Source organism: Ziziphus jujuba, chromosome 2 (genome assembly GCF_031755915.1).
Source record: "Ziziphus jujuba cultivar Dongzao chromosome 2, ASM3175591v1".
Classification (NCBI taxonomy): Eukaryota; Viridiplantae; Streptophyta; class Magnoliopsida; order Rosales; family Rhamnaceae; genus Ziziphus; species Ziziphus jujuba.
In genome coordinates, this window is record NC_083380.1 from 12,744,673 (window position 1) to 12,771,178 (window position 26,506).

Genomic DNA, 26,506 nt, shown 5'->3' on the forward strand with positions numbered 1-26,506 from the left:
TTTTTACATGTGCTTTAAAATTTTGTATTACCAAAAACTACAATCTAGCTACAATCTTCACAACTTTTATATGTATCATATGTACATATGATCAGGTTTCATGATCAAATCAAATCTCAGATATCAAAATTGATATTGGAATTTTATTTTTAATTCTTAAATAACATAAAAATATTAAAATTCAAAATTATAATTTTTTATTCATTATATCCATTTTATTTTTCCTAATTAAAATGTTAATATATCATTAAATTTATATTTAATTATTTTTAAAATTTTAAATAATAGCTATCTGACTATAAGCCTGATTATAGGTATACACACACATACATAAAGGTATCAACCATAAAATGTAAATATTTATTAATCAAAAAATTAAATTATATGCAATCATTTCATACTATTAAGTATATATATATATATATATATATATATATATATATGTAAATATGTATATGTTACTATTAATGAAAATATATATATATACATGTATATATTAATTATATTTAAATTAAATTTGTAATTGATTTTTTTAAATAAAATTTGAATATATTATTAAATTTATACTTAATAACTTTTTGGTTTTTAAATTGTAATATTTGATAAGAAAAAACCATATATGAACCTTTACATTTGTCTTTTTATAAGGATTCTGCATAATTTTATAAGTCTATATAAAATTTATAGATACTCAGTAGAATTTTACATATATTTCGCAAATAAAAAGTCACACTCAAAAACTTATATAAGCTATATATATATATAAATTTTTTGTATTTTTTTTTATTATACAGAATTTTAAAAAAAAATTTCATTGTCACTGAAAAAAACTATAAAACGCCCATACGATAGAAAAAAACAAAGTGCAGGCAATATGTACACACACCCACACACATAGAAATTCATCAGAAAACGATGGAGAGAGATATTCCAAAGAGAAACAGAGAGAGAGAGAGAGAGAAAGAGAGAGAGAGAGAGAAAGAAGGAAAAGATAAGCACAAAAACAGAAAAACGTAATGTAACCGTGGCAAAATAAATCGGAGACATGACGCAATCACTTTCCTCTCCAACTCAGTGATTTGTTTTTCCAGAGCTGGCTTAATACAATCCGATTTGTCTTCTATTACCACATCAAACACCGCACCCAAAACAAAGTCAAAACGTTTCTCTATCTACTCTCTTTTCCACTTTCATTCTCAGAAAACCACCAAACCTTTCAATGGCGGATCAGAATCAGAAGCCCGAAATCTTCGAGCTCAACAATGGAACCATGAGTGTTTCTATCACCAACTTCGGCTGCACCATCACCTCCTTGTCTCTTCCCGGCAAAGATGGTATATATTTTTCTTATATATCTATATGATCTTATCTTCCTTTAATTAATGTGGGAATGCTTTTCTGATGTTTGGTTTTTATGGTTTTTTTCTTAGGAAAATTGGCCGATGTTGTTCTTGGATTCGACTCCCTCGAGCCTTATCTGGTTAAATTTATTAATCTTTTCTGCAAATTCTGCAAACCCATTTGATTTCTCTTTGTGATATGATGCTTAATTTGATTCTGGGTTGGCTAATTTATGGGTGGATAAGCTTTTTTTTTTTTTGCAAGGAAAGCAAAAGGGTTTATTCAAAATCTGCAATTTGATCTGAATGATATTGTAGGCTTTTGTATTCGATTTTGATCATGATTATATTGATAATGTATGTGTGATCAGAAAGGTGCTGCTCCTTATTTTGGCTGCATTGTTGGTCGGGTCGCTAATAGAATCAAGAATGGAAAATTCACTCTCAATGGGGTCGAATATTCTTTGCCTATCAACAAACCTCCAAATAGTCTCCATGGTATGGAAACCTAAATTGTCTTGGTAATAGTTTTTATAAAATCACTGAGCTTTTGGTTTCCCTGCATTCCTCCTGTCTATGTATTATTCTTACATTTGTTAGTATTGGTTTATATGTTATAAGCTTCTACTTATAGTTTAGTGGACAGAAATAAGGGGATTATTAGTATTAGGTGCGGAGTACTATCCCTCTGTTTTTTATAGTATTATATTGAAGCATGAAAGTTCTTCTGAAAAATGGAGAATAAGGGGATTTTTTTTTTTTTTTTTTTTTTTTGACTTGAAGTTTGAACCGGATCATCAAGTAACCAGTAGTTAATTCAACAATAGATTGATTGAAAACATTTCGAACTTCTAATTTACAAGTTCCAAATTCAACTTTGGATCCTTTTCAGTAAATTGGATCGCAATGTTGAATGCTAAATCAAGTATTTGTTTTCCTAGGCGGACATTAGAAAAGTACTAAAGGTGAATCTCTTCTTTTGGATCACTTAGAATATGGAATACCTCATTTTGTTGTCAAAATGGAGAATATCCTCATCCATCAATATATTGCTTTGAAAATCCCACTTCTGGAGCACCTTCGTTTTGATTGCTTTGATTTTACCTTCTGAAACCATTTAGTCACTTAGAAAAGGCAGAGATTCTGAAAAAGTAATTTAAGTTTTTACTTAAAAAAATTATGTTCTACGGTTGTCCTTTGCTTTATTTGTATATTTGCACAAAGGAATTCACAAATCCTGTTACATTTAATTTCTCTCTTTAGGTGGGCACAAGGGGTATGATAAGCAGATATGGCAGGTTACTGACTACAAAAAAGATGGGAACCCATCCATCACTTTCAAGTATCATAGTCGTGATGGGGAGGAAGGTACTCTCTCTCTCTCTCTCTCTCTCTCTCTCTCTCTCTCTCTCTCTTAGATGACCAATATCCCCATGTTCATTCTTTTTGTTTTGCCTTCTATAGGTTACCCAGGGGATGTCTCCTTGACTGCAACTTACACACTTACATCAAGCACAACAATGAGACTCGACATGGAAGCGGTGTCTGAAAACAAGCCGACTCCAATCAATTTAGCTCAGCATACCTACTGGAACTTAGCTGGTCACAACTCAGGGAATGTACTCGACCATTTTATTCAGATATGGGCAAACCATATTACACCTGTAGATGAAAACACCATCCCAACAGGTGAAATCTTGCCAGTTAAAGGCACTCCCTTTGATTTCACCACTGAGAAGAAGATTGGCAAGGATATCAAGGAAGTTGGCTTGGGTTATGACCACAACTATGTGCTCGACTGTGGGGATGAGAAATCGGGTTTGAAACATGCTGCGAAAGTGAGGGACCCCTTGAGCTCTAGGGTGCTTAACTTGTGGACCAATGCCCCTGGAATGCAGTTTTACACTGCAAACTATGTCAGTGGAATCAATGGTAAAGGAGGCGCTGTTTATGACAAGCATGCAGGTCTCTGTTTGGAGACGCAAGGATTCCCAAACGCTATAAACCAGCCAAACTTCCCTTCTGTTGTTGTTCAACCTGGTGAGAAGTACAAACACAGCATGTTGTTCGAGTTTTCAATTGAGTGAAGTGTTGAGTCTTTTCAAGTGGTTGCCTTTGGAAAAGCAGATAACAAATAAAGAGTACTGTATGGGGTATCTCTATATATTTCAGAAGCAATTTTTATGTTCTCATTATTTAAAGAAGCTTTCTTTCTTCTTCTTCTTCTTCTCCTTTTTTTTTTTTTTAATTTTTTTAAAATTTTTTATTTTATTTTATAATATGTGTGTGTGTGTGTGTGTGTGTGTGTGGGGTGCTTGAAAATCACCAGTTTGGACTTTATCAATGCAGAATTCCAAAAAGTCCTATCAAAGTTGGATTTTAATTTTTTATTTGACAAAAAATAATGAACTTGCTCTTTGGTAGTAAAATTTGCATATTTCTATAATTAATTAAATAATTTAAATTTCGATTTAATAATTTCATTTTCAATTCACATTAATATAGTATAGCACAAAACAATGCAAGCCATTCTTCCAATTATTCTTTATATTTATTCCATTTGGAATGTCTAAGCTTTTTATCCTGAAAATGATTGACAGACCTTCATTCTCATTCTTTATTTGAATAAACGATAGATAGACTTTCTTCGTTTTGATTCTTTATTTCAATAAATGATCGATTCAGATATAACCTTTTATTCATCTTCTTTCGAGAAAACCAAAAAAAAAAAATATATATATATATATATATATATATTCCTTCCCTTAATGGCATCATAGACTTGGCACCGTTAAAATATGCCGTTTTCTCACCAAAAAACCAAAGAATAAGATTTAAAATAAAATCTAAAAGAAATGCGAATTTAACCCCGAAAAGATAAAATTCGAAAATACTATTTATTTACGATAAAAAATACCAACTATTTACATTTCACCAAGACAATAAAACTTTCATGAGTAATGAAACAACTGTATTAGCCTCTCATTTTTTAATTATTTTTTCTCCCTATTTTACAATTTTCTTTTATAGATTTTTTTCATAATTGCCAGGAGCATATATCTATTAGAGGGACAGCTTGACGTACATTTGAGCTGAAGCAACTAGCCGAGGCAGATAACCAAAAAAAGAAAATATCAAGTTCTGAAGACAAATGGTAATGAGAACATAAATTTATAAAGCATAGTACATAAGAAAACACTGCAGAAGTTACATTTATTGACAATGAATTTGCATTGCCTAAAAACAAAAACACTCTTTCAAGAATTCACATCCATTCATCTCCCATTCTTGCACTACATCTCACTTTGCTCGAACCAGTTCAAGTGGTAAAGTTTCCATCGCCGACTAAAAGTTTGGAAGAAAAGAACTCAAATAAATATAATGCCCTTTTCAATCAGCAAAATATATGCACTATATTTATACGTACTGCTTTGGTAAAAAGATGAACCGGTGCTTACCCACAATCTAGGAGTTCCAGGATCAGATTTCGAATGTAACTTGGACAGTTTTGATTGAAAGTTTATCACTATTGAAACTTTGAATTCAATTGAAAATGGGCTGCACAAACAATTCAAAACAAGAAGTGTCAGCAAGAACTGATATTTAACAAGTGAGAGGGAAAATTAGGTCTTCTTGGCAACTCACCCGGCGAAAATTGTTGGACAAGTTAAAAGGCGGGGGAGTATAACATAAATGGGCAGTGTCATATTCCGACAAACATCTCCATCTGCTATCTAATAGATGAAGGAAAGCAGGAGTTAAACATAATGTAAGTTCAGTTAAATATTTAGACAAAGTTCAGTTAAATATTTAGACAAGGCTTGACATGTTGCATGCCTGGGTAGTCTGAATAAGAGATGTTTTAGTCGCAATTCTCTCCCCGAGAAGAATTGACTCTACACAAAATAAGAGTATATCAATGGAACCGATGGGAACCGCAGATGCTTCTACTGTGAGTTCACCACTAATGGCATCTGTTATAACACATTCCGTGGTCATTCTTCCTGTCACTCGAAATCCTCCTATTAAAAATGCCTTGTATTAGTGGTTTGATTGTGTTATAATATTTTCATTAAACTTAAATACAATACCCGCCACAAGAATAATATTTACATTTCACTTGTGGAAAACCAGAAAAATGTTAAAGAGTCTATTATAACATGCAAAATATGGTTACATATATCAATGCGACACTAGAAAACACGAGGGGAAAAAAATAAAATAAAATAAAAAAGAAAAAAGGAAAGGAAAGGCATACAATGCAACGTGAGTTGCAACTAGCAAACCTGATTTCAATTCAGGAAGTAGAGGATGTCTTTGAGTGTCCTGAGTAATGTAAAATAATATCACCTCAGGAGAAATTGGCCGCTCAAGAAGATCACCTGAAAAAACAAAGCACCGGACAAGAAACATTACTTTAAATTATTTAGAAACAATCACAAGGAAAATATAATGGTGTCAAATGATTAGCAATAGAACAAAAAATTACCTTTATCACTTTCAACTATGAATTCCACTGTAGAAGATAATGATCTGTGGAGGTATCCTCTCATTATATCTACAGTTAACAAATACTATCAAAAGATTTCTTAGTCATCATGTTTCATATGCGTATAGGAAAAAAAAGCTTTAGAAGAATCGAAATAAGAAACAGATACCCATGATATTCTCAAGCCTCAACAATCAACATGCACGTGAAACAATGAAGAGTTGAACTTTTCTAAGTTGAAGTATTCACCTGAATACTAATATTGGCTCCATGGAAGGTCTCATAAAATTTTTCTAAGTTTTCTTCTCCTTGCTTCCGGAGAATCACAGAAAACGGTATCTGCCACAAAGATGATAACTTTATGCCACAAATGGTACTAAGATATTTGCATTCAACTTGAAATATGGAAATATCAATCTCTATATGAACAGCAGAACAGGAAAAGTATGGCATTCCATGTTTTTTAATATCTTGAGAATAACAGGAATGATGGAGAAAGAAAAAAGACACAAGGGAGTAATGGAAACCAGACAGACAGAAAATTTACTCTATGCTAACATAATGTTTAATAAAGAAAAAAAATTAAAATAAAAAAATCTATGTGTTGCTTGAATAATATAAACATGTGTTATGAATATATAATACCTAAATATAAAATCTCCAAGTTTCAAGAAACTTGCATCATATTTGGAATATCGATACAAGAACACTGCTTGAATTAAAATCACTAGTAGATTTAAATGATTGGCAACCAAAATACTACCTCTGTTGTACCTGAACTGATCGTCCCAGAAGGTTTAACCTCAACAGTCTTATTCCTGCTAAGTAAGGAAGCATATTAATGAGACAAATCCACATGAAACAAGCACACAGTTGAACTATCATGCAAAAAGATGAAAATTTTAAGTTGATTATCCTTAATTTTAAGTACATCAAAATACAGGCATGAAATTAAAGCATATTAGGCTTATTACTACTTTTACTTCATAATTAATTATATTACCAAAGATTAAATTGAGGACATTCAGTTTGTAAGAAATAATCTCTAGCCTGTTTCAGCCAAAATAAATAAATAAATAAATAAAATAAAATAATAAAAAGCCTGTTTTAAACATTTCGACTATAGTAATTAAAACTTAGAAACAAAACCTACATTATTTTGACATTGTTGAATTTAAGATAGACTCATTTTTAGCTCAATACTCAAACAATTGAGACACTGAACATTGGAGGTTCCTCCATTCTAGATAGTGAATGCTAAACTATTAGATCTGGTCAAGTGGCAGCTTAAAGAAGTCAGAAATTGGTCCTTAACGATGTAACATAACCGAATTTCATCTATTTGAATAAAACACCTCCATCACCAATCTTTTTTTAATAGTTTGTACCAACTCTAGGTTGATTTGCCTTCAGCTGATCTGTTTTTGGTTTCATGCAAAATTGCAAATTAATCAATTTATTGCTAAATGGTTTGAAATTAAAGGGAATGACTATATACGGCATCCCATTACATGCCATTGCATCATAATATTACCCCAGCATTCATGAATAAGTACAACAGAGATGAAGCATATCAAAATTTTGAGAAAGGTTTTTAAAAACAATAGAGAATGGTATCTTTCTCAGAAACATACCACTATCAATTGCAACAACAAGAAAACAACAGGAATAAGAATGCAACTCACACAATGGGGATAGGCTTGACAACACCATAAAGAGATTCGACAGCCCCTAGTGGTCCTCCACGAACCTTAATCCCAGAAGAAAAGAAAAATGTAGGTATCGGAAACAGAAAAACCATATGCAGCATGAACATGAATCAATATTTGAACTTAACAAATTTTGCCTAAAAAATTAGCTAAGGCTCCGTTTAGTTACTGAGAAAATTGAAGAAAAACATGAAAATTCTTCATATGATAGACTCCTCATCTATCCCCAAAAAAATAAATAATTAAATAATTAAATAAATAAATACGTAATAACTACTTATGGTCAATCCACTGCTTGAACGGGGTTAGTCAATTTGATTTCAAATATGTCTTAAGCTTCAATTTTTTTCTTTTCCATTATTTTCGCGGGAATCAAACAGAGGGCTGTTTCGAACCTGCAAGTTGACGGATCCATTGACATTGAGACGTATTCCATAATGGGAAATTGAAGAATTAGACTTGACAATGATTTTGCCTTCAACAGCTTCCTGTAAAAACCCCAAAATCGTATTTGTCAAAATCATCACCATCATCATCAAATTAGAAAGAGAAGAGACTTACAGAAGGGCGATACACGCGACTCGTTCGGGAAAGCTTGAGCTCAATCGCCATTCCCAATCAATGAAGCTCAAATCAGCTTCAAGCTTCTGCCACTTAACTTCCTCAGAATTTCAAATCTCGACGATGATTCTCATGCCACTCTTTCCCTGTTGTTGGTTTAGCCTGATAAACCCACCTTGAAAATTAGAAATCGACGAACTGAGCGTGCAGAGCACGTGACAAAGGGAAGCGAGACTGGCTCTGGTGTCGGTTTCTCCTTCTCCTTTCTGATTTTTCCAGCTCTAAAACGACGGCGTTTGATGTGGCCAGAATTATTATTTTTCCCACCTTCCTTTCGTATAATATTTTATTAATTCTAACCGTTATTTCATTTTTATTAAAGATGAAATTTGGGATAATTTGTAATTTAAAAAAAATAATATAATAAAAAAACGATAGTAATATTTTACCCAAAAAAAAAGACAATGTTAGTATCATATTATTAATTATTAATATAACTAACTAGCCTATTATATTAAAGAAAAAAAATAACCTATTGAATCTTACAAGACAGACACTATTTAAAAACATGTACAAGTAAATAGATTTTTAATTCTCAACAAAAAGAAAATAAAAGAAAAGAAAAGAAGAAGTAAATAAATATTTAATTTTTTTCTTTCAAAATGTTATGATGCACCTTTTTTCACTCACACTTTTTTTTTATTATTATTTCCCATCTAAAAATTAAAATAAAAATTGGCTTGCCTCAATTCATCTATATTATTTTTAGAATTTATGAAAATATGATTATATTCTAGTTAATTTTATTATTATTATTTTTTTCTAACCGTACTTTAATATTATGGATTTTTTATTTAAAATACTATTAATGAAATTTAAAGTGTTGGATATTGCATAAATAGTGTTTATATGAACGCAATGATCTCTGTTTAATTTTCTTATAAAAAATCTCTATCTAATTTTAAGATTTTTTACAATTAAAATAATTATTTATTTTTATATAAAATATCTAGTGGTTTAAATATTTTTTACCTCAATATTTTGTTAAGAAAATTTAAATAATTTAAAACATTAATGATTTTAATATTATTATTATTATTACTATTATTATAAAAACAAAAAAAATTCTAATTGAAAACCATTACATGACAAAACAAGTAACGCTAAAATTGCATAAAGGGTTAACACCATCTATTAATTAATAATTTGAGAGAGAGAGAGAGAGAGAGAGTGTTTAAAAACAAAATAATAATAATAATTAAAAAAAAAAAAAAAAAAAAAAAAACTAGTATTAAAAACCAGGAAAGCCAAAGGCCTCAGGACTTTGGGGTCTTGGTCCACTCCACACAAATAACGGTATTTTCCAAATTTTCCACCAAGCACCAAAAAGTCAACCAAACTAAAGAAAGTTGCTTCCTTGTAACTTCGTCTTCTACTTCAGTGTTTCTTTGAAGCACAAACTGAAACCAAAATGCATCTCCCAACTCAGTGGTTTTTCCTAGTATTCTCTGTCCTCACTGTCTCTCTCTACGCTAGGCCTTTCGTTCTCCTCCTCCCTGAAGACGACCTCAAGAACTCGCCCGGCGACTTGTCCGAGTGGGACGATGAGTTCTGCTGCTCTGACTCACACAAGTCCGACGAGGAGCTTGACTTTGGCTCTTGGCGACCAATCTTGGAACGTGACTCATCGCCCGCCGGCGATACCGATCCTGGGTCCGAAGCCGATTCAGTCTACTACTCCGGTGTGTCGAAGATGCTCAAGGCGGTTAGCTCCTCCGGCGAACTAAGCCTTATGCATGAAGCAGTGCAGGAGATCGAGGCCGCCGTGGCGGTTGGTCACCCCCACGCGATGTCCGTGTTAGGGTTTCTTCACGGGTCGGGGCATATGAGAGAAAGGAACAAAGCCAAAGCTTTCATGTACCATTTCTTCGCCGCCGACGGTGGTAATATGCAGTCGAAAATGGCTCTTGCTTATACATACTTGAAGCAAGAAGTGAGTACGGACACTTTAGCTCTTCTAATTTTCAAATTTTTTTTTAAAAATTCATGCTATGTTTGGTTGCCGAGAAAAAAGAAAAAAGAAAAATTTGGATTGTTCCCATTGTGTGTGGTTGCAGATGTATGACAAATCAGCTCAACTTTATTCGCAATTAGCTGAAGCGGCAGTGAATAGCTTCTTAATTGCGGCGAATTCTCCTGTGGTTGAACCTGTTAGTATTCACAACGAAGGAGAAGAGAATAAAGAGGCACTGAGGAAGTTCCAAGGGGAAGAGGACGAGGATTTTCAGGTTTTGAAATACCAAGCAGAGAAGGGAAATGCTGCAGCGATGTATAAAATCGGTCTGTTTTACTACTTTGGACTTAGAGGGTTGCGGCGTGACTATGCCAAGGCCTTATCGTTTTTTTTTAATGCTGTGGAGAAGGGCGAGCCGAGATCAATGGAGCTTCTGGGAGAGATGTATGCTAGTGGAACTGGGGTAGAAAGGAACTACACTCAAGCGTTCAAGTGGCTAGCTCTTGCGTCGAAGCAGGAGGTTTATTCTGCGTATAATGGACTTGGGTATTTATATCTCAGAGGCTATGGAGTGGAAAAGAACTACAGTAAAGTAAGATTACCACTTAATTTTCTGTTTATCTTTATGGTTTAAATGTCTTCAAGAAGATGGACTATAATTTGCTTATCCTGCTTTTAACTCATAGGTTTAAATCCCAGAATTCATTGTCTGTCATGCTTCTTTTTTAGTCCATCTTTGAAATGGATTGTCCCTCTTATGTTTCCATCCTAGTATATCATTGAAAAACCCTAAAACAACATAAAAAAGAATTCCAATTTAACCAGGTTTTTTCCCGGTTCAATGATGGTTGTTGATAAATCCACGCCATTTTCATTTAGAAAACGCATGGTTTTGTTATCATTGACTGACCAGACAATATCTTACTTTTACATTGTTCTACTGTTTTTTAAGCATGGTTTTCTTCCGGGTTGTTCTATGCATAAACTTTTCTGTTTATGTTGTCAGCTTTAGTTGTAGACACTATCTCGAAAGAAATTGTTTAGTTTATTAGTTATTTCAGCTTACGTGTTTGGTTTAAATCTTTCAGAACATCGTATTATCAGCTGCTTAACTTTTCAATGCAGGCAATGGAGAATTTTGACAAAGCTGCTAACAATGAGGAAGCGGGTGCATATTATAACCTTGGAGTGATGTTTCTTAAAGGGATCTGGGTAAAGAGGGATGTGAAACTTGCAACTAAATACTTCATCATTGCTGCTAATGCCGGTCACATAAAAGCATTCTACCAGCTGGCAAAGATGTTTCATAGTGGAGTGGGTCTTAAAAAGAATCTTCCTACCGTAAGGCTTTTTTACCATTTGATTGTAAAAAGATAAAAAAGAGTACCTCTGCATCAACTTCTCTGTAATTGTGGAAAACAGTCATGCATTACATAAGAAATTAAGATGCTTCCTTTCCTCCGATGCTTATAGTCTAAGTGAACAAGATTTTCCCATTGTCTAGTTCGGCCATGAATGTCACATTGCTGGCTGGATATAATATATAATGAATGATGTTTTAAATCTGAACTAAATATAGAAGATCAAATTAGAAAAAACTGAGTCTTGCCACTTTATTGGCTTATTTGTCACAGGTCAAGGTGTTTGACAAAAAATCATAATCATTACTGTTTTGATTTAAATATAGGCTTTAACTTCCTATACTGGTTGCATATTACTAACTGTGTAATTATGGAAAAGGGTCTATAGCCATGGATGAAGGATTTTCAACAGCTAAAAATGGTTGGTCAAAAAAGTTTGTTAAAATCCCCATGATGCTAAGATATACCGAAAAATCAATCACTAGGCATGATTACCAATTCACAAATTAGTCTAATTTGGTTGCAGGCTGTTGGTTTATATAAACTAGTTGCAGAGAAGGGACCATGGATTTCATTGTCTACATGGGCAGTGAAATCATACTTGAAAGGTGATATTGGTAAGGCATTCTTTTTGTACTCGAGGATGGCAGAGCTAGGCTATGAGGTAGCACAAAGTAATGCTGCATGGATTCTCGATAAATATGGGGAGCAAAGCCTGTGCATTGGAGAGTCTGGGTTTTGCACTGTTGCAGAGAGGCATCAGCTTGCCCAATCTCTATGGTGGCATGCATATAAACAGGGTAATCAGTATGCTGCTTTTCTGTTTGCAGTAAGTGCTTTTCTTTAGCCTTTACTGTTTATTATTATTATTATTTTATTTATTTTTTTGGCTTTCCTGATGAGAAGTTTCATCGAGGCATTTAATTTTCTATAATTTTCTACCTCTAAGGGCACCGAGAGGGATCATGATCCTGCAGCTGATGCCTATACGAATACGACAAAAGTTGCAGATGTATGTGGATGTGAAAGTATGAAAGAGTTAATCTATATTTAGGGATGTTGTCAGCGATAATCCCTAAATAATTCTTTATTTAACACTTTGTTTCTAAACCTTTATATATATATATATATATATATATATATCAAATTGATCCCTAAACTAGTTTATTATGTTTACCGTTCATCTTTTCCTTTAATTTTATCCATTTTACACCATTGCATACATGTGTAAATCACATGAGGCAATACTGAAAGGCATGCAGAGTCTTTTCACACACTGTTTTTTTTCCTCTTTCTTTTAATTAAAAACGAAAACAAACAAAGAAATTAGAATTTGTTTGGCCACCTATTTTAAAAATTATTTTTTGTATTTTAAAATAAAAAATTATTTTCAAAATAAAATATATTATTTGATTATCAAGTTTTCAAAAACTATTTTTAGAGAATAAATGAAAAAAAAATAAAAACAGAAAATAATAAAAAATATTTTTTATAGTTTTCAAAAAAATAAAAAATATATTAGTTCACTGTATTTAACACTTAATTATTGTAAAAATAACAATTTATTCCGTACAATTCAAAATCAGATGCACCACTCCTAAATGTATATTTTTAAATTTTAAAAATTATTTTCAAATATAATTATTCAAATATTTATTATTTTTATAAAATAATATTAAACTGTTTATGTTCTATATTTTAAAAATAAAAAATAAAAAACATAACCAAACATATGGGTTTTAAAGATTTTAGAAAACAAAAGAGGTTTTAAGTATCAAAACTAAGAAAGTGGATTGGAATTTCTTGGAGGAACCAAACTTACTCATAATTAATGATATTCATCAAACTTGCTGTGGGGCTTGGAGCGCATCACCATGTAGATAGCTTCTTCTTGATATAACTTATTGGGTTGGACTACTTTTTATCATCCACCAAGAATCATGAGTCTGCTTTAAGATTTGTTAGCATATATCAAAAAGGAAGAATTTGTGAAATATATATATATATATATATGTAAATATTGTTGACTCGAGCAGTAAAATGTAGGTTTTTTTTTTTTTTTTTTTTTTTGGGGGGGGGCCAAAACATAGTAAAATGTTAGTTTTGTCCAGTGTTAACCCGGGTCGTTGATTCAAGACTTCAAGGTCCAAAAAAAATTATAGTAAATCTAACTTTTTGTCCGTAAATGAAAAAGTATTTTGTTACCTCATGGCAATAAATATATATATATATATATATATATATTCTTACCAACTTTTTTTTTCCACTGTAAATAAGTAATTAAGATAATTCAGTCAATATATAGACCATTTTTTTTTTCAAAGAAAATATAGAACCTTGTAACTGTCTATTACAAATTTTTTTTTTTCAATCTCCATCTATTACCATATTCAAAAAATTATAAAAATATAAAATGAAGAATTATTAATTTATTCTTGTTTAGAGTCCAATTTTAATTTGTTATTTAATAAAATCTATATGTCAAATATAAATTATTACATATGATATTTACGTTGGAATATAATTTTATTAAGAAAAAAAGGAGACCGAAAATGCATTTTGCACCGAAAAGCAAAAATTATCTTAACTGCTTCATTCACGCTTTCTGTTTTAAGTGCTGACATGGCAGGAGGTGATTGGGTCAAGTGACAAAGTTTGACGTGGCAACGAAACCTATAAAGGTGTAAAATATCAGTATTGTCTATTTGCGTCCATCGAGCTCCGAAAAGGAAACCAAAGCTACTTCGTTTTATTTCGTCTTCTTCATCTTCTTTGTTTCAGCAAAAACCGAACACCAAATGCGTCCCCAAATTCACGCACTTGTCGTTTTTTCTCTCCTCATTTTCTCTCTCTTTACTGTTTCCCTCTACGCCCGACCCTTCGTCCTCTTCCTTTCCCAAGAAGACCTAAAAGACACCGCCAACTCGCCCGACGACTCGTCCTCCTCCGATCCCAGTCACCATGACTCGGCCGAGTGGGACGAGTTTGGCGATTCCGACGCTCACAAGTCCGATGAGGAGCTTGACCCTGGTTCATGGCGTCCGATCTTCGAACCTGACTCATCCTCCGGCGCCGATCCTGGTTCCGTGGCCGATGCGCAATACTACTCCGGCGTCTCGAAGATGGTCAGGGCGGTGAGCTCCGGCGAAGTGAATCTCATGGACGAGGCCGCGAAGGAGATCGAGGCAGCCGTAGCGGTTGGTCACCCCCACGCGCGGTCCGTTCTAGGGTTTCTGAACGGTGCTGGGCAGATGAGAGAGAGGAACAAAGCGAAGGCTTTCATGTACCATTACTTCGCCGCTGATGGTGGTAACATGCAATCGAAAATGGCCCTTGCTTATACATACTTCAAGCAAGAGGTGCGGAAACCTTAACTCTTCTGAATTTTGATTTTTTTTTTTTTAATTTTTATATATGAACTCTGTTTGGTTGCCGAGAAAAAGAAAAAGAAAATATAGGATTGATTCGGTCGGTGTTCGGTTGCAGATGTTTGAAAAAGCTGTTAAACTTTATTCGGAATTAGCTGAAGTTGCGGTGAATAGCTTCTTAATCTCGAAAGATTCACCGGTGATTGAACCGGTTAGGATTCACAATGGAGCTGAGGAGAACAAGGAGGCCCTGAGGAAATCCCGAGGTGAGGAAGACGAGGACTTCCAGATTTTGGAGTACCAGGCGCAGAAAGGAAATGCCGGAGCGATGTATAAAATCGGTCTCTTTTACTACTTTGGACTTAGAGGTTTGCGGCGTGACCATGGCAAAGCCTTGTCGTGGTTTCTAAAGGCTGTGGAAAAGGGCGAACCGAGGTCCATGGAGCTTCTGGGAGAGATATATGCTAGAGGAGCTGGGGTCGAAAGGAACTACACCAAAGCTTTGGAGTGGCTAACTCTTGCTTCGAAGCAGCATCTTTATTCTGCTTATAATGGAATGGGATATTTATATGTCAAAGGCTATGGAGTTGAAAAGAAGAATTACACTAAAGTAAGTCTACCACTTGCTCCTCTATTTATCTAAATGATGAACTAATTTGCTTAATCTGCCTTAATTTTTTTTTTTTAAATTTTGTTTAGATGCCTTGAAATTCTAAGAATTTGTGAATTTGTGTAATTTTTGTCCATGTTACTTTTTACATGCCCCTCTGATGTTTTCGTCCTAAAGCAGCGGCTATTTTTTTCGTGTTTCTAATTTAGTATTTTCTGGGAGATCTATTAAAAAAAATGCATTATTGGGTTTAACTAGAATTTGTTCCATTTTAAAGAAAAATTGTTCATCTAGATTAAGTTGTTCATCTATCTATGTTATTTTCATTGGTCTTGACGATTTTCTGCTTTTAGATTGTTCTCCGATTGTTAGAAGCTTTCTTTTTATCAACCCTTCAGATTACGTTCCGGCTTTAGATGCAGAAGTTATTTTGTTTGAACAATCTCATTTTGTTATTTTAGCTTGTTTTTAGTTTTGTTCATATCTATCTGTATGCTGTTTTATAAGCCACTTTTACGTATCATTACAGGCCAAAGAATATTTTGAGAAAGCTGCTGAGAATGAGGAAGCTGGTGGGCATTATAACCTTGGAGTAATGTATTTTAAAGGGATTGGGGTGAAGAGAGATGTGAAACTTGCATGTAAATGCTTCATAATTGCTGCTAATGCTGGTCAACCAAAAGCATTCTACCAGCTGGCAAAGATGTTTCATACTGGAGTGGGTCTTAAAAAGAATCTTGCGACGGTAAATCCTCCGTTGACTGTCCTCATTTGGTCTATCTTTACCTTCTTGATATTTTTTCCCAATATTATTGTTTTCCCAATAACTCTAAAAAGTGACTCTTAGAAACTATCTAAAATATATTCTCTTTAAATGGCACAGTAAATTTTGATAAGGAAAGGGAGGGAAAGAACTTCATATATATGTGTTATAATGGTAACAATCCTTTGTGCTGTACTCCACCGAATAATGATGTTAAATTTGAGGAAAATTATAGAAAGGTAGACTCAGTTCTTTTAACTGTCCAATCTGAAAATGAAAACACATCTGAAGTGCACATGTTTATGATAGTGGTTGGCCTTAATAAAATTGTAGGAATTATCTTTTAGCCAACATGTGGTGCTCCATACCAAGAGTCATATCTCAACCAAATTATCCTATCTAAACTTATGCTCATTTGAAGGGCATAATTGGTTTAGAACTCCACTGGCTGATTAAGGCTTAGGAAGATGTTGGTGTTTTAGTCTGTGAGTCTGTTTGGTAGAATTTTGTTGAGTTGAACTTAATTTGGCTGTTTGATATTAACCTGTGGTAAACTCTTTCGTGCATTACATTATGTTTTCACCTCAAAACCTCAATCCGAACTAACACGATCAACAATTCCATGAGCTTGGACTTCTGTTGCTGCCATAAAAATATCTCTTTCCATGTCTTCAGAAACAACCCATAAAGGTTTGCCTGTTCTTTGTACATAAATTTGGCCTGCAGTTAAAAGTTCATGTGCATATTTATCAAGTTATAAGGAGATAGTGATGTTTGACAGGTTCTGCAAAGTGAAACTGATTCTCATTTAATCTGCATAATACTTTTGTTGTATTTTTTCTTTGTTTAACCTGTAACACAGGGTGACTTAAATTTGGGAGCTCTCAATTCATATCGTATATTGATTGGTTCCCTTCTTATTTCTCTACTGGAAAGCATACAGAATAATATATCTTCAAATAAATAATTTAAAATAATACAAGTCTTGCCATTTCCATAGCCACTTTTTTGGTCTCTTCCTTTATTAGCTTTTAAATTTATATATTTAATGAAGATCTACCATATAATGCATGCAAGTATGTGTACAAATTCATAAATGTTATTTGGTTTCAGGCTACTGCTTTATATAAACTAGTTGCAGAGCGTGGACCATGGAGTTCATTGTCTAGATGGGCACTGGAGTCATACTTGAAAGGTGATATTGGTAAGGCATTCCTCTTGTACTCTAGGATGGCTGAGCTAGGCTATGAAGTAGCACAAAGTAATGCTGCATGGATTCTCGACAAATATGGGGAACGCAGCATGTGCATGGGAGAGTCTGGGTTTTGCACTGATGCCGAAAGGCATCAACGTGCCCATTCTCTATGGTGGCAAGCATCTGAGCAGGGTAATGAACATGCTGCTTTGCTGATTGGTGATGCATATTATTATGGTCGGGTATGTCTCCTATGACAATCTATATCAATGCTTTTATGTTAAAAGTTTTATTATTTGTGGCGCAGGGCAATGCGATCTTTTTCATTTATTTTTCTTGTGACAAGTTCACTGAAGCTCTTTTTTTTTCTTTCTCCCTAAGGGTACTGAGAGGGACTATGATCGTGCGGCTGATGCTTACATGCATGCTAGGTATCAATCTAATGCACAAGCCATGTTCAACCTTGGTTACATGTATGAGCATGGCCTAGGACTACCTCTTGATCTTCACCTTGCCAAACGTTATTATGATCAAGCTTTAGAGAATGATCCTGCTGCAAAGTTACCCGTCACACTGGCCCTGGCAAGCTTGTGGATAAGGAAAAATTATGAGGGTGGTTTTCTGGTGAGTTTTCTGATTCGATTTACCTGCTTCAGTCTTGAAATTGATTTACAGAATTTAGTAACATATAGGAAAATTTGAAATTAAGATACATGTCAAAATACAAAACAGAAAGTCCTATAGTTGGACTTGGCTGGTTCTGTTCGCATCAATAATCTACTCCTACCTGCCTCTGTGGACAATTCTTGTTTTAGAATGTCATTCTCTATTGCAATTGTTCCAATTCTTGATACTTTTTTGCACCCAGATTTGCTCTGGTTTTCAATCTAAATTATTCCAGTTATAACATGATTTACTCTAAATTATTAACCTCATGCTTTATGTGTTTCCTTTTGTACTCTTCCTTTCGATAAATTCTTTGGGAATGAATTTTGGACTCTTCAGGTTTTTGGACACAAAATTGAGGTTGAGATACTGAATTCTCAACCCAAATTTTCCAATTCCTTTCTTCTTTCATCTAGGTGGGAAATAAAGAAATGAAATATGAGTGGAAAACTCATAATATTCTTTTTTGATTGCTCATTTCACTTTGATATGGATTTAGTGCTCAATTGTAATAGAGATGATTTCAATTAATTGAATGTATATATCTGTTTTGGATAAGCTCGCGAGATTCCAGCGATCTCTATAGATTCTTTAGAAACTTTTTTGGATATAAAATTCTCTGGATTTTATTAGTCTATTGTTTTTGTGTATATGCATAGGTCCACGTGATTGATTCATTGCCTGAAGTCTATCCAAAAGTGGAAGCATGGGTGGAGAATGTGCTCCTGGAGGAGGGAAATGCAACAATACTAACTCTATTTGTCTGTCTCCTTACTGTTCTGTACCTTCGTGAGCGACAACGCCGGAATGTGGCTGCTGCTGGAGGACACGGAGAAATGCCCGCACCTATCCATCCCAATGAACATATTGCACCTGCTCCTAATTAATGGCACTTTGTTGGTTTGCAGAAATTTTGAGGTCGTCTTTGTTAGTGTTGTCTGTTAGAAGGAAAATTTTTTCTGCTGCACTACTTGATGTACAGGTTGTAGCTCTCTAGATTTATCATTGGAAGTTTTTGATAATTTAAGGCTCATTGTGCCATAGAGAAATGTGACGTAGGAGGACAATAAGAAAAAAAATCTTTGGTGCCTATATAAACTATGTAATTTTTTAAAGATTTATTTTGTATCACAATTTCCGTTTTAGAGATTAGAATCCGCTTGTATTGAGGATATCTTCTGATTATAACTTTATTTACAGACAAAAATATGAAATCTGGTTGTATATTGATGATTAAATGTTATCAGTTGTACATATTTTTGTTCACGAGCAAAAGTACATGGTAAATGTTTCCTGCAGGCATTCAGTTTTACAAAATCAATAAATACGGGATAAATAGAGGTTCCTATCACGCATTTCCGCTGTACTTTTTCTGCGTTAGATGTGGGTTTTATCATTATTTGAAGTATATAGATCAAACACTGCTTGGTTGTGATGAATGATAAATACATCAAAACCCATAAAAGTACTTGTAAAAACCCCAAAAAACAAAAAATCAACCATAAAAATAACAAGACATTTGCCACCCGCATGCATAAATACCATTTTTAAACTATGTTTAGGATATCATACGATTTAAGTTCTATGCACCATGGACATCCAGACAGCATCTAGATCTCTATATATATACATATTGAAAACAATAATCATCCAACTCAAACCACCAATTTGGTGCCAAATATTCGATAGTGTCTACTTCCCCAAGGATCACTTTTTGTCAGGTAATAAGATTTGAGGCAACAGTGTATCCATGGTGGATTTCTAGCAGCACCCTCTGTTTCCTTGCCATTATCATCTGCAGCCGTCATTCCAAGCAATACATTCCGCTTCCTTGTCAACACATCAGCAGTAGGATAACCACCAAAAAACTTCTCCTATAGAAATAAGAGAGAATGAAAAACACAATCCAAATGCTTGTAAAAGAATAAAACAGACATTTAAAAAACAAACAAACAAACAAACAAACTTCGATAATTTTCTATTGTATGTCATAATTCAAGAATCAGATTTTGCAAATACATTCCTTGCAGAAATGTACTGGTAAAACAAGTTTGAAAGTGCAAAATCCAGACAAGCATTGAAAAAAATATATATTCTTCAGTTACCACTTATATAAACTCTATTTCCTCCAATCTGACACGAAATGTACATTACCTTGCGGGTGGGGAATCAAAATAACTGAAACAATCACACTGAAGATAATAATCACATTTAATATCAAAGAATAAAATATTGAATGATATTAACGAGCTCCTACCCCATCTTCTGCATACAAATAAGCATATATTCTGGCTGTTGGATCCTCCAGAGTGAGCCTAATTCTGTAAGTTCCACAAAAATAGAAATCTTCAGGCTGCCATGGCAATACAGCTACAACTCGTACCACACACATGAATTTAGCTGTCACCTGTAAGTAATGAAATTTATCATACACGAAAAGACATATGGCAAAATCAATTTTACATAAATATCATACCTCTGAATAAGTGAGAACATCCATCAATGTAACACATGGCACATCTTTATGGCCAACTTCTGAGTATGGAGGACAAACATAAACAGATAATAACCAATGTAGAAGTGCCAAAATATAGAGCTGATAGGTTTTAACTTTTTATCTTATGAATGAGAAACCTAATAACAGTCAATTCCTGACCAAAAATGTGAAACCTGTAATTCGTGATGTACAAGGAAAGCTAAAGAATGGAAGTCGAGCCAGCAGTGATCTTGAAGATAACCGCAAATCATATATCCTGAATCAAAGACAATTTATAAAGCTTTTAGTAAGTTCAGTACAAGTAAATGTAACGAAAACAAATTTAATGACATGTCATGTAAAAGCACCAACAACCTTTGGCGCTCTAGTACAAGACTATCCTCATTTGGAGTATATCGAAGCTTTGTGAAAGGTGTCAATACACCACGCCACAATCCTCCTTCAACCTCAAAGAGTACATTGACAAATTTCACCCAGTAACCAGTTTTTAGCAAGTGAAGGCAATGCTTCTCAATGCCTTGGGAAAAAATCACCCTTAACACAGTTCCAAGCTGGGGTAAAGTACATAATACATCTCTAGGCAAAGGCAAGGGTTCCAAATGTAAAGGAAGTGGGTGATCCTTTTCATCTTCTAGCCTGTTCATAGTTCTTGCAACATTAATACCATATATATAAACAAACAGGTATTGTAATTTCACATCTAGTACATATTTCCTAATGACCAAAACTGAGCATCTAGTCATGATAATGAGACAACCTCCAAGCTTTTTACTACCTTCGTCTCAACATGTTTTTAATTCCAATAAATTAGGCACACCCACAAGCATTTTGAGAAGGGTTTTATAAATTAACATGGGTAATTATCAAGCTAACTTCCAGTACTCTAAGCTGACCAATGTTTAGCCAAATAAATCATCAAAACTCTTCTTCATGCAAAGGGTTTTCATAAGCCACCAATATAGCCAAACTCTCTTCTGAATTTGTGTGTAAAACGGTTAACCCTTCTTTGAAACACCTTTGTAGTGCTCCCGGATTGGAATTCACATAATGAATTGGAGCACATGGAGCCTTTTTTTTATCTTTTATATAAATATATATATATATATATATATATATATTATTACGAACATGAATTTACCTTGTAGGAATACAAGCTGGTCGAGTATCAGTTCCATCCCAAACAAAGGCCATCCATTTATCTTTATCTACCTCACATACATGAACTATCTTTAAAAAGAAAACACCGTAAGGATGAAAAATTGATCAATGCACTGCATAACTTAACTTGATAAAGTTACACCTTTAACCAACTTTAATAATTATTTGATAACATATTAAAAAATAGTCTGAAGTTAAGTAACACGATCATACAAAAGGATTAAATTACCTTACAAACCACATTAACACGTTCCCCTTCCTTGATTTCTCTCAGCAACGAGAAGTCATCAGAACCTGCAAAGCACATTGCCCAGTTTAAAGCTGTGTAACAAAATTAGTATCAGCACAAAAGGCAGGCTGATATAAATAGCTACCTTCACAAATAAACTACTAATATCAACGAAATTCCAATTGGACGGTTTGGTTTTCATTGGTTCATTGAGATTTCTCCCATCCTCAATCATACTCATGGACCACTACGTACCAGACTAATTATTCTAAAAATTCTTTAACATCTACAGCATTGCCACATTTTTGTGTAACTTGTATAACTCATATTTTTTTCAAGTTTTTTCTATTTTTTTTTTTTTCTTTCTTTACTAAGACAAAGTTTTATAACTTTTAGATGTGCATTAATATGTGAATTTCATCAGCAATAACTAAAATTTTAAGGTGCAATGTAAATAAGACTGAGAAATCTATTCTTTGCTTATTTAAGATCAGTTTTCTCTTGAAAATACCTCCATCAATCTGGAAATTTACCACCCATTTTCTCAGGCCTGTTATGAACTTCGCGTCCAGATCTCTTCTTTGAAATTTAGGAGAAACTTGATAAGGAAGGAAGTTATCGCTATCCTTCCCATCATATAAGGCAAAAGAAGAGATCTTCTTGTTGAAAACAGCAAATAAATCTCCATGATGAGTTTTCATCTACAAGAGAATTTGACCACAGTTAAAGCACAACATGATTGAAATAAGATATCAATCAACAAGAAACGAAGCTCTTATTTTACAAAAAGCTTGTCATCCTCCTGAATAAATGAAAACACCTAAGTTACAAAAAGCTAAAAGGCGGACAAATTTTGTCAGAGACATGAAGGAAGAGCAGACGCAATAATCATTCAATTTAATCACCATACGAAACTTAAAAGAATGCTCAACAATATCTGCATTTCAGCAGAGTAAGACCTATATATTGGACCATTCTGTCTAAAAAACACACTTTCTCAATTGTTCTATAGCTTTTAATGGCTTTCTGAAATTTAAACACTAGTACATGGAAATATATTATTACAAAACAAAACAGAATTTTCTATAATAAATAAGCATCAAGAAAATCCAAAAAAAATAGAGATATAATAATTTACATAATCCAAAACTCCAACGAATAGGGAATGGTAAATCAGCAATTATCCAAGTCCACATAAAAATCACATTGGAACCTTTAATTTCTAAACAGTATTAATTAAATACCACAACATGGTTAAATTGAATTATATCTCCAGTTGAAGCTATATGGGGAAGCTTTTCCTCATTTTCCTCAAAAACACGAACTTGAAGTCCTGGGTCCTGATGGGATTCATCCACTATCTTGACTGTACAAAGGAAATCTGCAAAATTTACCAAACAAACAGACGGAAAACACAGACATCAAAGAAGAAAGCATACTCATTCAGTACACCCAGAAAATTAAAAAGGCACAAAAAATTTTAATTAAAAAAAAGATAAAAATATGAAGTGGCTCAGCACAAACACCTTTACCGCAACGTTCATCATTCTACTACCGACCAAGCGGAAGCAGCAGCCGTAAGTCCGGCCTTTTTGTCATCATTGCCATCACAAAAATACAATCAAATTTAAAACTTCTTTTTTTTTTTATAGAAAAACAGAAAATCAAAAGCATTTAGTGCCGTAACATAGAATCTGAGATTTGGGAAAGAAAGTAGAAAGAGAGAGAGAGTACCAGTGCCCTTGGTTTTCTTAGGGAAATCGAACTCGGCGATAACGCCGATTAGGCTAACTTTCTGATTGATGGAGGCTATGGCGTCTCTGATCTCTAGGAATTTATAGTCATCTCTTCCCCTCATCTTCTAGGGTTTTGCAGAAAACCACATTCACGCTTTTTTGGTTTTCGGAAATGGAGGGAAGACTGGCTTTTAGAACTTCTGCACTTCCCTTTTACCACTCTCATTTCTGTCGAATTACAACGCCTGCCACCCATCCAGTAAGTACAAACGCCGTCATCTCAATCTTCAATTCAAAAACGCTATTAATTAACAATAGTGTATATTTGTTATCTGATAATTTAAGATTTAAGATTTAAGTGGCTTCTAAAAGAGTTTACATTTTTAAATTAAAGTTTTAGAATAAAAACTAACACATAATTAAATGGTCCCAATTAGCACTTATCAGTAGCAAAATTATTTAAGATTAACTGACTATTGAAGTAAGATTGTTTTTGTGAAGAGTTTGAAGAGCAACTTGTGACAATATGTCCCAAAATTAAAACTTAGAACATAAATTTTATTTGGTTTAATTGGGATTCATTAGTTGGATTATTACTGAATTCTAAGTTTGACTTCTTATTAGTTAATAATTTTGATTTGACCGGTATACCATAATATAGAGCTTGTTAATATGAGTTTATAGATCAGTAGTACGACAATTCTAAGTTACATTAGAAAGTTATAGTTTTAAAAAATTCTTAAATATCAGTATTTTATCTATTTCCAAACCAATCCAGATTTTTATCTTTTGGTGAATCTAAGATCTATATATACCTTGAAAATCATATCCTCATTGAACAAACTGAAAAATATCCAAAAAGTTTCCAAAATTCTTTCAAACCTGTGGAAACCCAAACAGAATCAATTCAATTTGCTTCCATCGCCAACCAAGTCAATGCCGATTTCACCTTTTTTCCAGCCATCAAGTTGCTACAGGCGTTGGACAATGGGGAAGCTAACCTTGTCACAAATCAGCAACCAAAATTTTGGGCCAAACTTTAGCCAAATAGGGCTGGATTAGGACGACGAAGCCAGCGGTTATGATCCACTATTTTTCTGGTTGTTTTAGCTCAATCTATATATTTGCCTCCTCTATTTTGGATCTTTTGAATTCATTGGCATTCTTCGTTTGTCAAAATTCTTCATAGTTAGAGAGATCTATCAACATTAATTTTAATCGAACTTTCCAATGTATTTTCCAGCCATTGACGAGATTTTCGGACCAAGGTGAGCTTATATTTTTGTTACTCATCCCACAAAATTTTCATTGATATAAAATTTATAAATTTTGAACATCATTTAATAATTTTTTCACTTTAGATCAATTAGTTTAATACCAAATAAATTTAGACTGTGTTTGAATATAATTGTATAACTTGAATATGATTGAAGTTATATTAGTGTAATTAGGTGTTAATGTGATCCAATAGAATGTTTAATTTCAATAAATTGACCTCTGAGTGAAAAACCTCAATTTTTGATATAAGATATTTAGGACTCATAGTATAATTAGATAGTTTGACATCTAAAATTTTTAAAATTTTAAAGTTATTAGAGTTATTTTAGAACATTAGTATGCATTCAATGTCTTTAATTTAATTTTTGGAACCTAAGACATATTTTATTCTTATTTTAGACAATTGAACTGACATTGGAAGTGACAGAGAGGAACTAATTTGAACTGTGATCTATGAGTGAGCTTTATTTTCTGAAATAGTTTTAGGAACTATGTGCATAATGTGCTTGATTATATGTTATATATATATTACTCTATTATTATTTTTATTTATGAAGGGAATCATCATCATTACTTTTTTGATAAAGGAGGGATAATATATGTATAGTGGTCATAGTCAATATTCAATATTTCTATTGGAATTATATGATATATTAATTCAGTTAAAATGCAACAGTGCAACAGTACAATATTCATAAACAATAGAAAAATTTACAATATTCATAAACAATAGAAAAATTGACACCATTTTATCCCGAATTTCATCATAATTGACACTTTGCACTTTAAATAATTTTTTTTTCTAACAATTTGCTCCCTGAACTCACAAAATCCTTGTACCATTAGTTTTTTTGTCAAATACTAAATATAAATGATGGTGTAAAGTGCAATTTTATATAGTTTAAGATGCAAATTGCAAAAATTTTTAAATAAAAAGTAATGAAAAATAAAAAAATAATTAAAGAAGATTATTAATTTTTTTAATAAGTTAGTAAAAAAAATTTTTAAAATTTCAAATGTAATTTTTCAAAAATAAAAATAGAAAACCTTATATATAATAAATATTGTAAATAAATAAATGAAATTTTAATATGAAAAAGAAATCGTATAGATTCTTACAAATATGCTAATCTAATTTTTTTAAAAAATAAAAATAGTAAATTATTATTATTATTATTATTATTATTATTTATTTTTAAAAAAGGCTCCGCTATTTTCCTACTGTCGACAATAAAATAGATTTTACATCTACTGTTAATAAATTGATGGTTCACCCTCTTACGGTGCACTATAGGAAAGCTGTGTGTGTGTGTGTGTGTGCATATATATATATATATATATATATTACGTATAACAAATGCAAAAGGTACTGTTAAGATGTGATGATGTGGCATGGAAATACCACAAGTCAACAAAAACACAGATTTTGACCACCTTTTGACCCACTGCATGCAACCAACGTGGAGCTAGGTTAGTCTACATGTAACTCTACCTACTTGACACCTTAACCAGGACTCACTTGCTACGTGTAC

General features: G+C 33.1%; 4 protein-coding genes and 1 non-coding gene across 12 annotated transcripts; 2 read left to right on the forward strand and 3 right to left on the reverse strand.

Annotated features, from left to right (window-relative positions):
• Positions 1-942: 942 nt before the first annotated feature.
• LOC107418508 (uncharacterized) lies at positions 943-3,562 on the forward strand. The gene is made up of 5 exons (XM_016027205.4): positions 943-1,334; positions 1,431-1,480; positions 1,712-1,838; positions 2,604-2,708; positions 2,805-3,562. The coding sequence occupies exons 1-5, from the start codon at positions 1,220-1,222 to the stop codon at positions 3,425-3,427; spliced, it is 1,020 nt and encodes a 339-aa protein (XP_015882691.3). The 5' UTR covers positions 943-1,219; the 3' UTR covers positions 3,428-3,562.
• A 933-nt stretch (positions 3,563-4,495) lies between these two features.
• On the reverse strand, positions 4,496-8,373 carry LOC107418538 (uncharacterized). Of its 4 annotated transcripts, none has more exons than XM_048474569.2 (11): positions 8,100-8,373; positions 7,934-8,026; positions 7,515-7,579; positions 6,593-6,650; positions 6,079-6,168; positions 5,830-5,914; positions 5,627-5,722; positions 5,178-5,362; positions 4,986-5,074; positions 4,799-4,898; positions 4,496-4,685 (listed from the first exon to the last, which is right to left on the reverse strand). In XM_048474569.2, the coding sequence occupies exons 1-11, from the start codon at positions 8,148-8,150 to the stop codon at positions 4,641-4,643; spliced, it is 957 nt and encodes a 318-aa protein (XP_048330526.2). In that variant the 5' UTR covers positions 8,151-8,373; the 3' UTR covers positions 4,496-4,640. The 4 variants fall into 4 exon arrangements, with proteins under 4 accessions (XP_048330526.2, XP_048330527.2, XP_024929709.3 ...); XM_048474570.2 differs by having other exon boundaries at positions 6,593-6,647; positions 8,100-8,371; XM_025073941.3 differs by having other exon boundaries at positions 6,604-6,650; positions 8,100-8,143.
• A 1,143-nt stretch (positions 8,374-9,516) lies between these two features.
• LOC107418530 (ERAD-associated E3 ubiquitin-protein ligase component HRD3A) lies at positions 9,517-19,314 on the forward strand. Its single transcript, XM_016027230.4, is given in 8 exon segments — positions 9,517-10,096; positions 13,769-13,782; positions 14,291-14,833; positions 14,961-15,452; positions 15,982-16,197; positions 17,329-17,652; positions 17,792-18,034; positions 18,736-19,314. Coding segments are annotated over 8 exon segments (2,586 nt in total). The 5' UTR covers positions 9,517-9,570; the 3' UTR covers positions 18,964-19,314.
• Positions 19,315-19,580: 266 nt separating this feature from the next.
• LOC107418531 (protection of telomeres protein 1a) lies at positions 19,581-23,986 on the reverse strand. 5 transcript variants are annotated; one of them, XM_025073322.3, is made up of 11 exons: positions 23,695-23,835; positions 23,493-23,548; positions 23,205-23,341; positions 22,472-22,661; positions 21,961-22,025; positions 21,712-21,800; positions 20,928-21,209; positions 20,747-20,829; positions 20,553-20,611; positions 20,334-20,483; positions 19,581-19,950 (listed from the first exon to the last, which is right to left on the reverse strand). In XM_025073322.3, exons 4-11 carry the CDS (start codon positions 22,659-22,661, stop codon positions 19,732-19,734), a joined length of 1,137 nt encoding a protein of 378 aa, XP_024929090.3. In that variant the 5' UTR covers positions 23,205-23,341; positions 23,493-23,548; positions 23,695-23,835; the 3' UTR covers positions 19,581-19,731. The 5 variants fall into 5 exon arrangements, 4 of the variants coding, with proteins under 4 accessions (XP_024929090.3, XP_024929089.3, XP_015882717.3 ...); XM_025073321.3 differs by having other exon boundaries at positions 23,487-23,548; XR_003055823.3 differs by lacking the exon at positions 23,493-23,548 and adding an exon at positions 20,182-20,254 and having other exon boundaries at positions 19,814-19,950; positions 23,695-23,986.
• On the reverse strand, positions 23,469-23,567 carry LOC112491851 (small nucleolar RNA snoR113). Its single transcript, XR_003056200.1, has one exon. It is a non-coding gene; the product is annotated as a small nucleolar RNA snoR113 (small nucleolar RNA).
• Positions 23,987-26,506: the final 2,520 nt, after the last annotated feature.

Coding starts and splice junctions, on each gene's coding strand:
- LOC107418508 (XM_016027205.4), top strand. CDS start 1,220: ATGGCGGATCAGAATCAGAAGCCCGAAATCTTCGAGCTCAACAATGGA. Junction 1,481..1,711: donor ACTCCCTCGAGCCTTATCTG/GTTAAATTTATT, acceptor ATGTGTGATCAG/AAAGGTGCTGCTCCTTATTT. Junction 1,839..2,603: donor ACCTCCAAATAGTCTCCATG/GTATGGAAACCT, acceptor TTCTCTCTTTAG/GTGGGCACAAGGGGTATGAT.
- LOC107418538 (XM_048474569.2), bottom strand. CDS start 8,150: ATGGCGATTGAGCTCAAGCTTTCCCGAACGAGTCGCGTGTATCGCCCT. Junction 6,651..7,514: donor GTCAAGCCTATCCCCATTGT/GTGAGTTGCATT, acceptor TTCCTTACTTAG/CAGGAATAAGACTGTTGAGG. Junction 5,363..5,626: donor ACTTCCTGAATTGAAATCAG/GTTTGCTAGTTG, acceptor CATTTTTAATAG/GAGGATTTCGAGTGACAGGA.
- LOC107418531 (XM_016027231.4), bottom strand. CDS start 23,818: ATGAGGGGAAGAGATGACTATAAATTCCTAGAGATCAGAGACGCCATA. Junction 20,612..20,746: donor TTGTACATCACGAATTACAG/GTTTCACATTTT, acceptor CTCCATACTCAG/AAGTTGGCCATAAAGATGTG. Junction 19,951..20,333: donor ATTTGTATGCAGAAGATGGG/GTAGGAGCTCGT, acceptor TTATTTCTATAG/GAGAAGTTTTTTGGTGGTTA.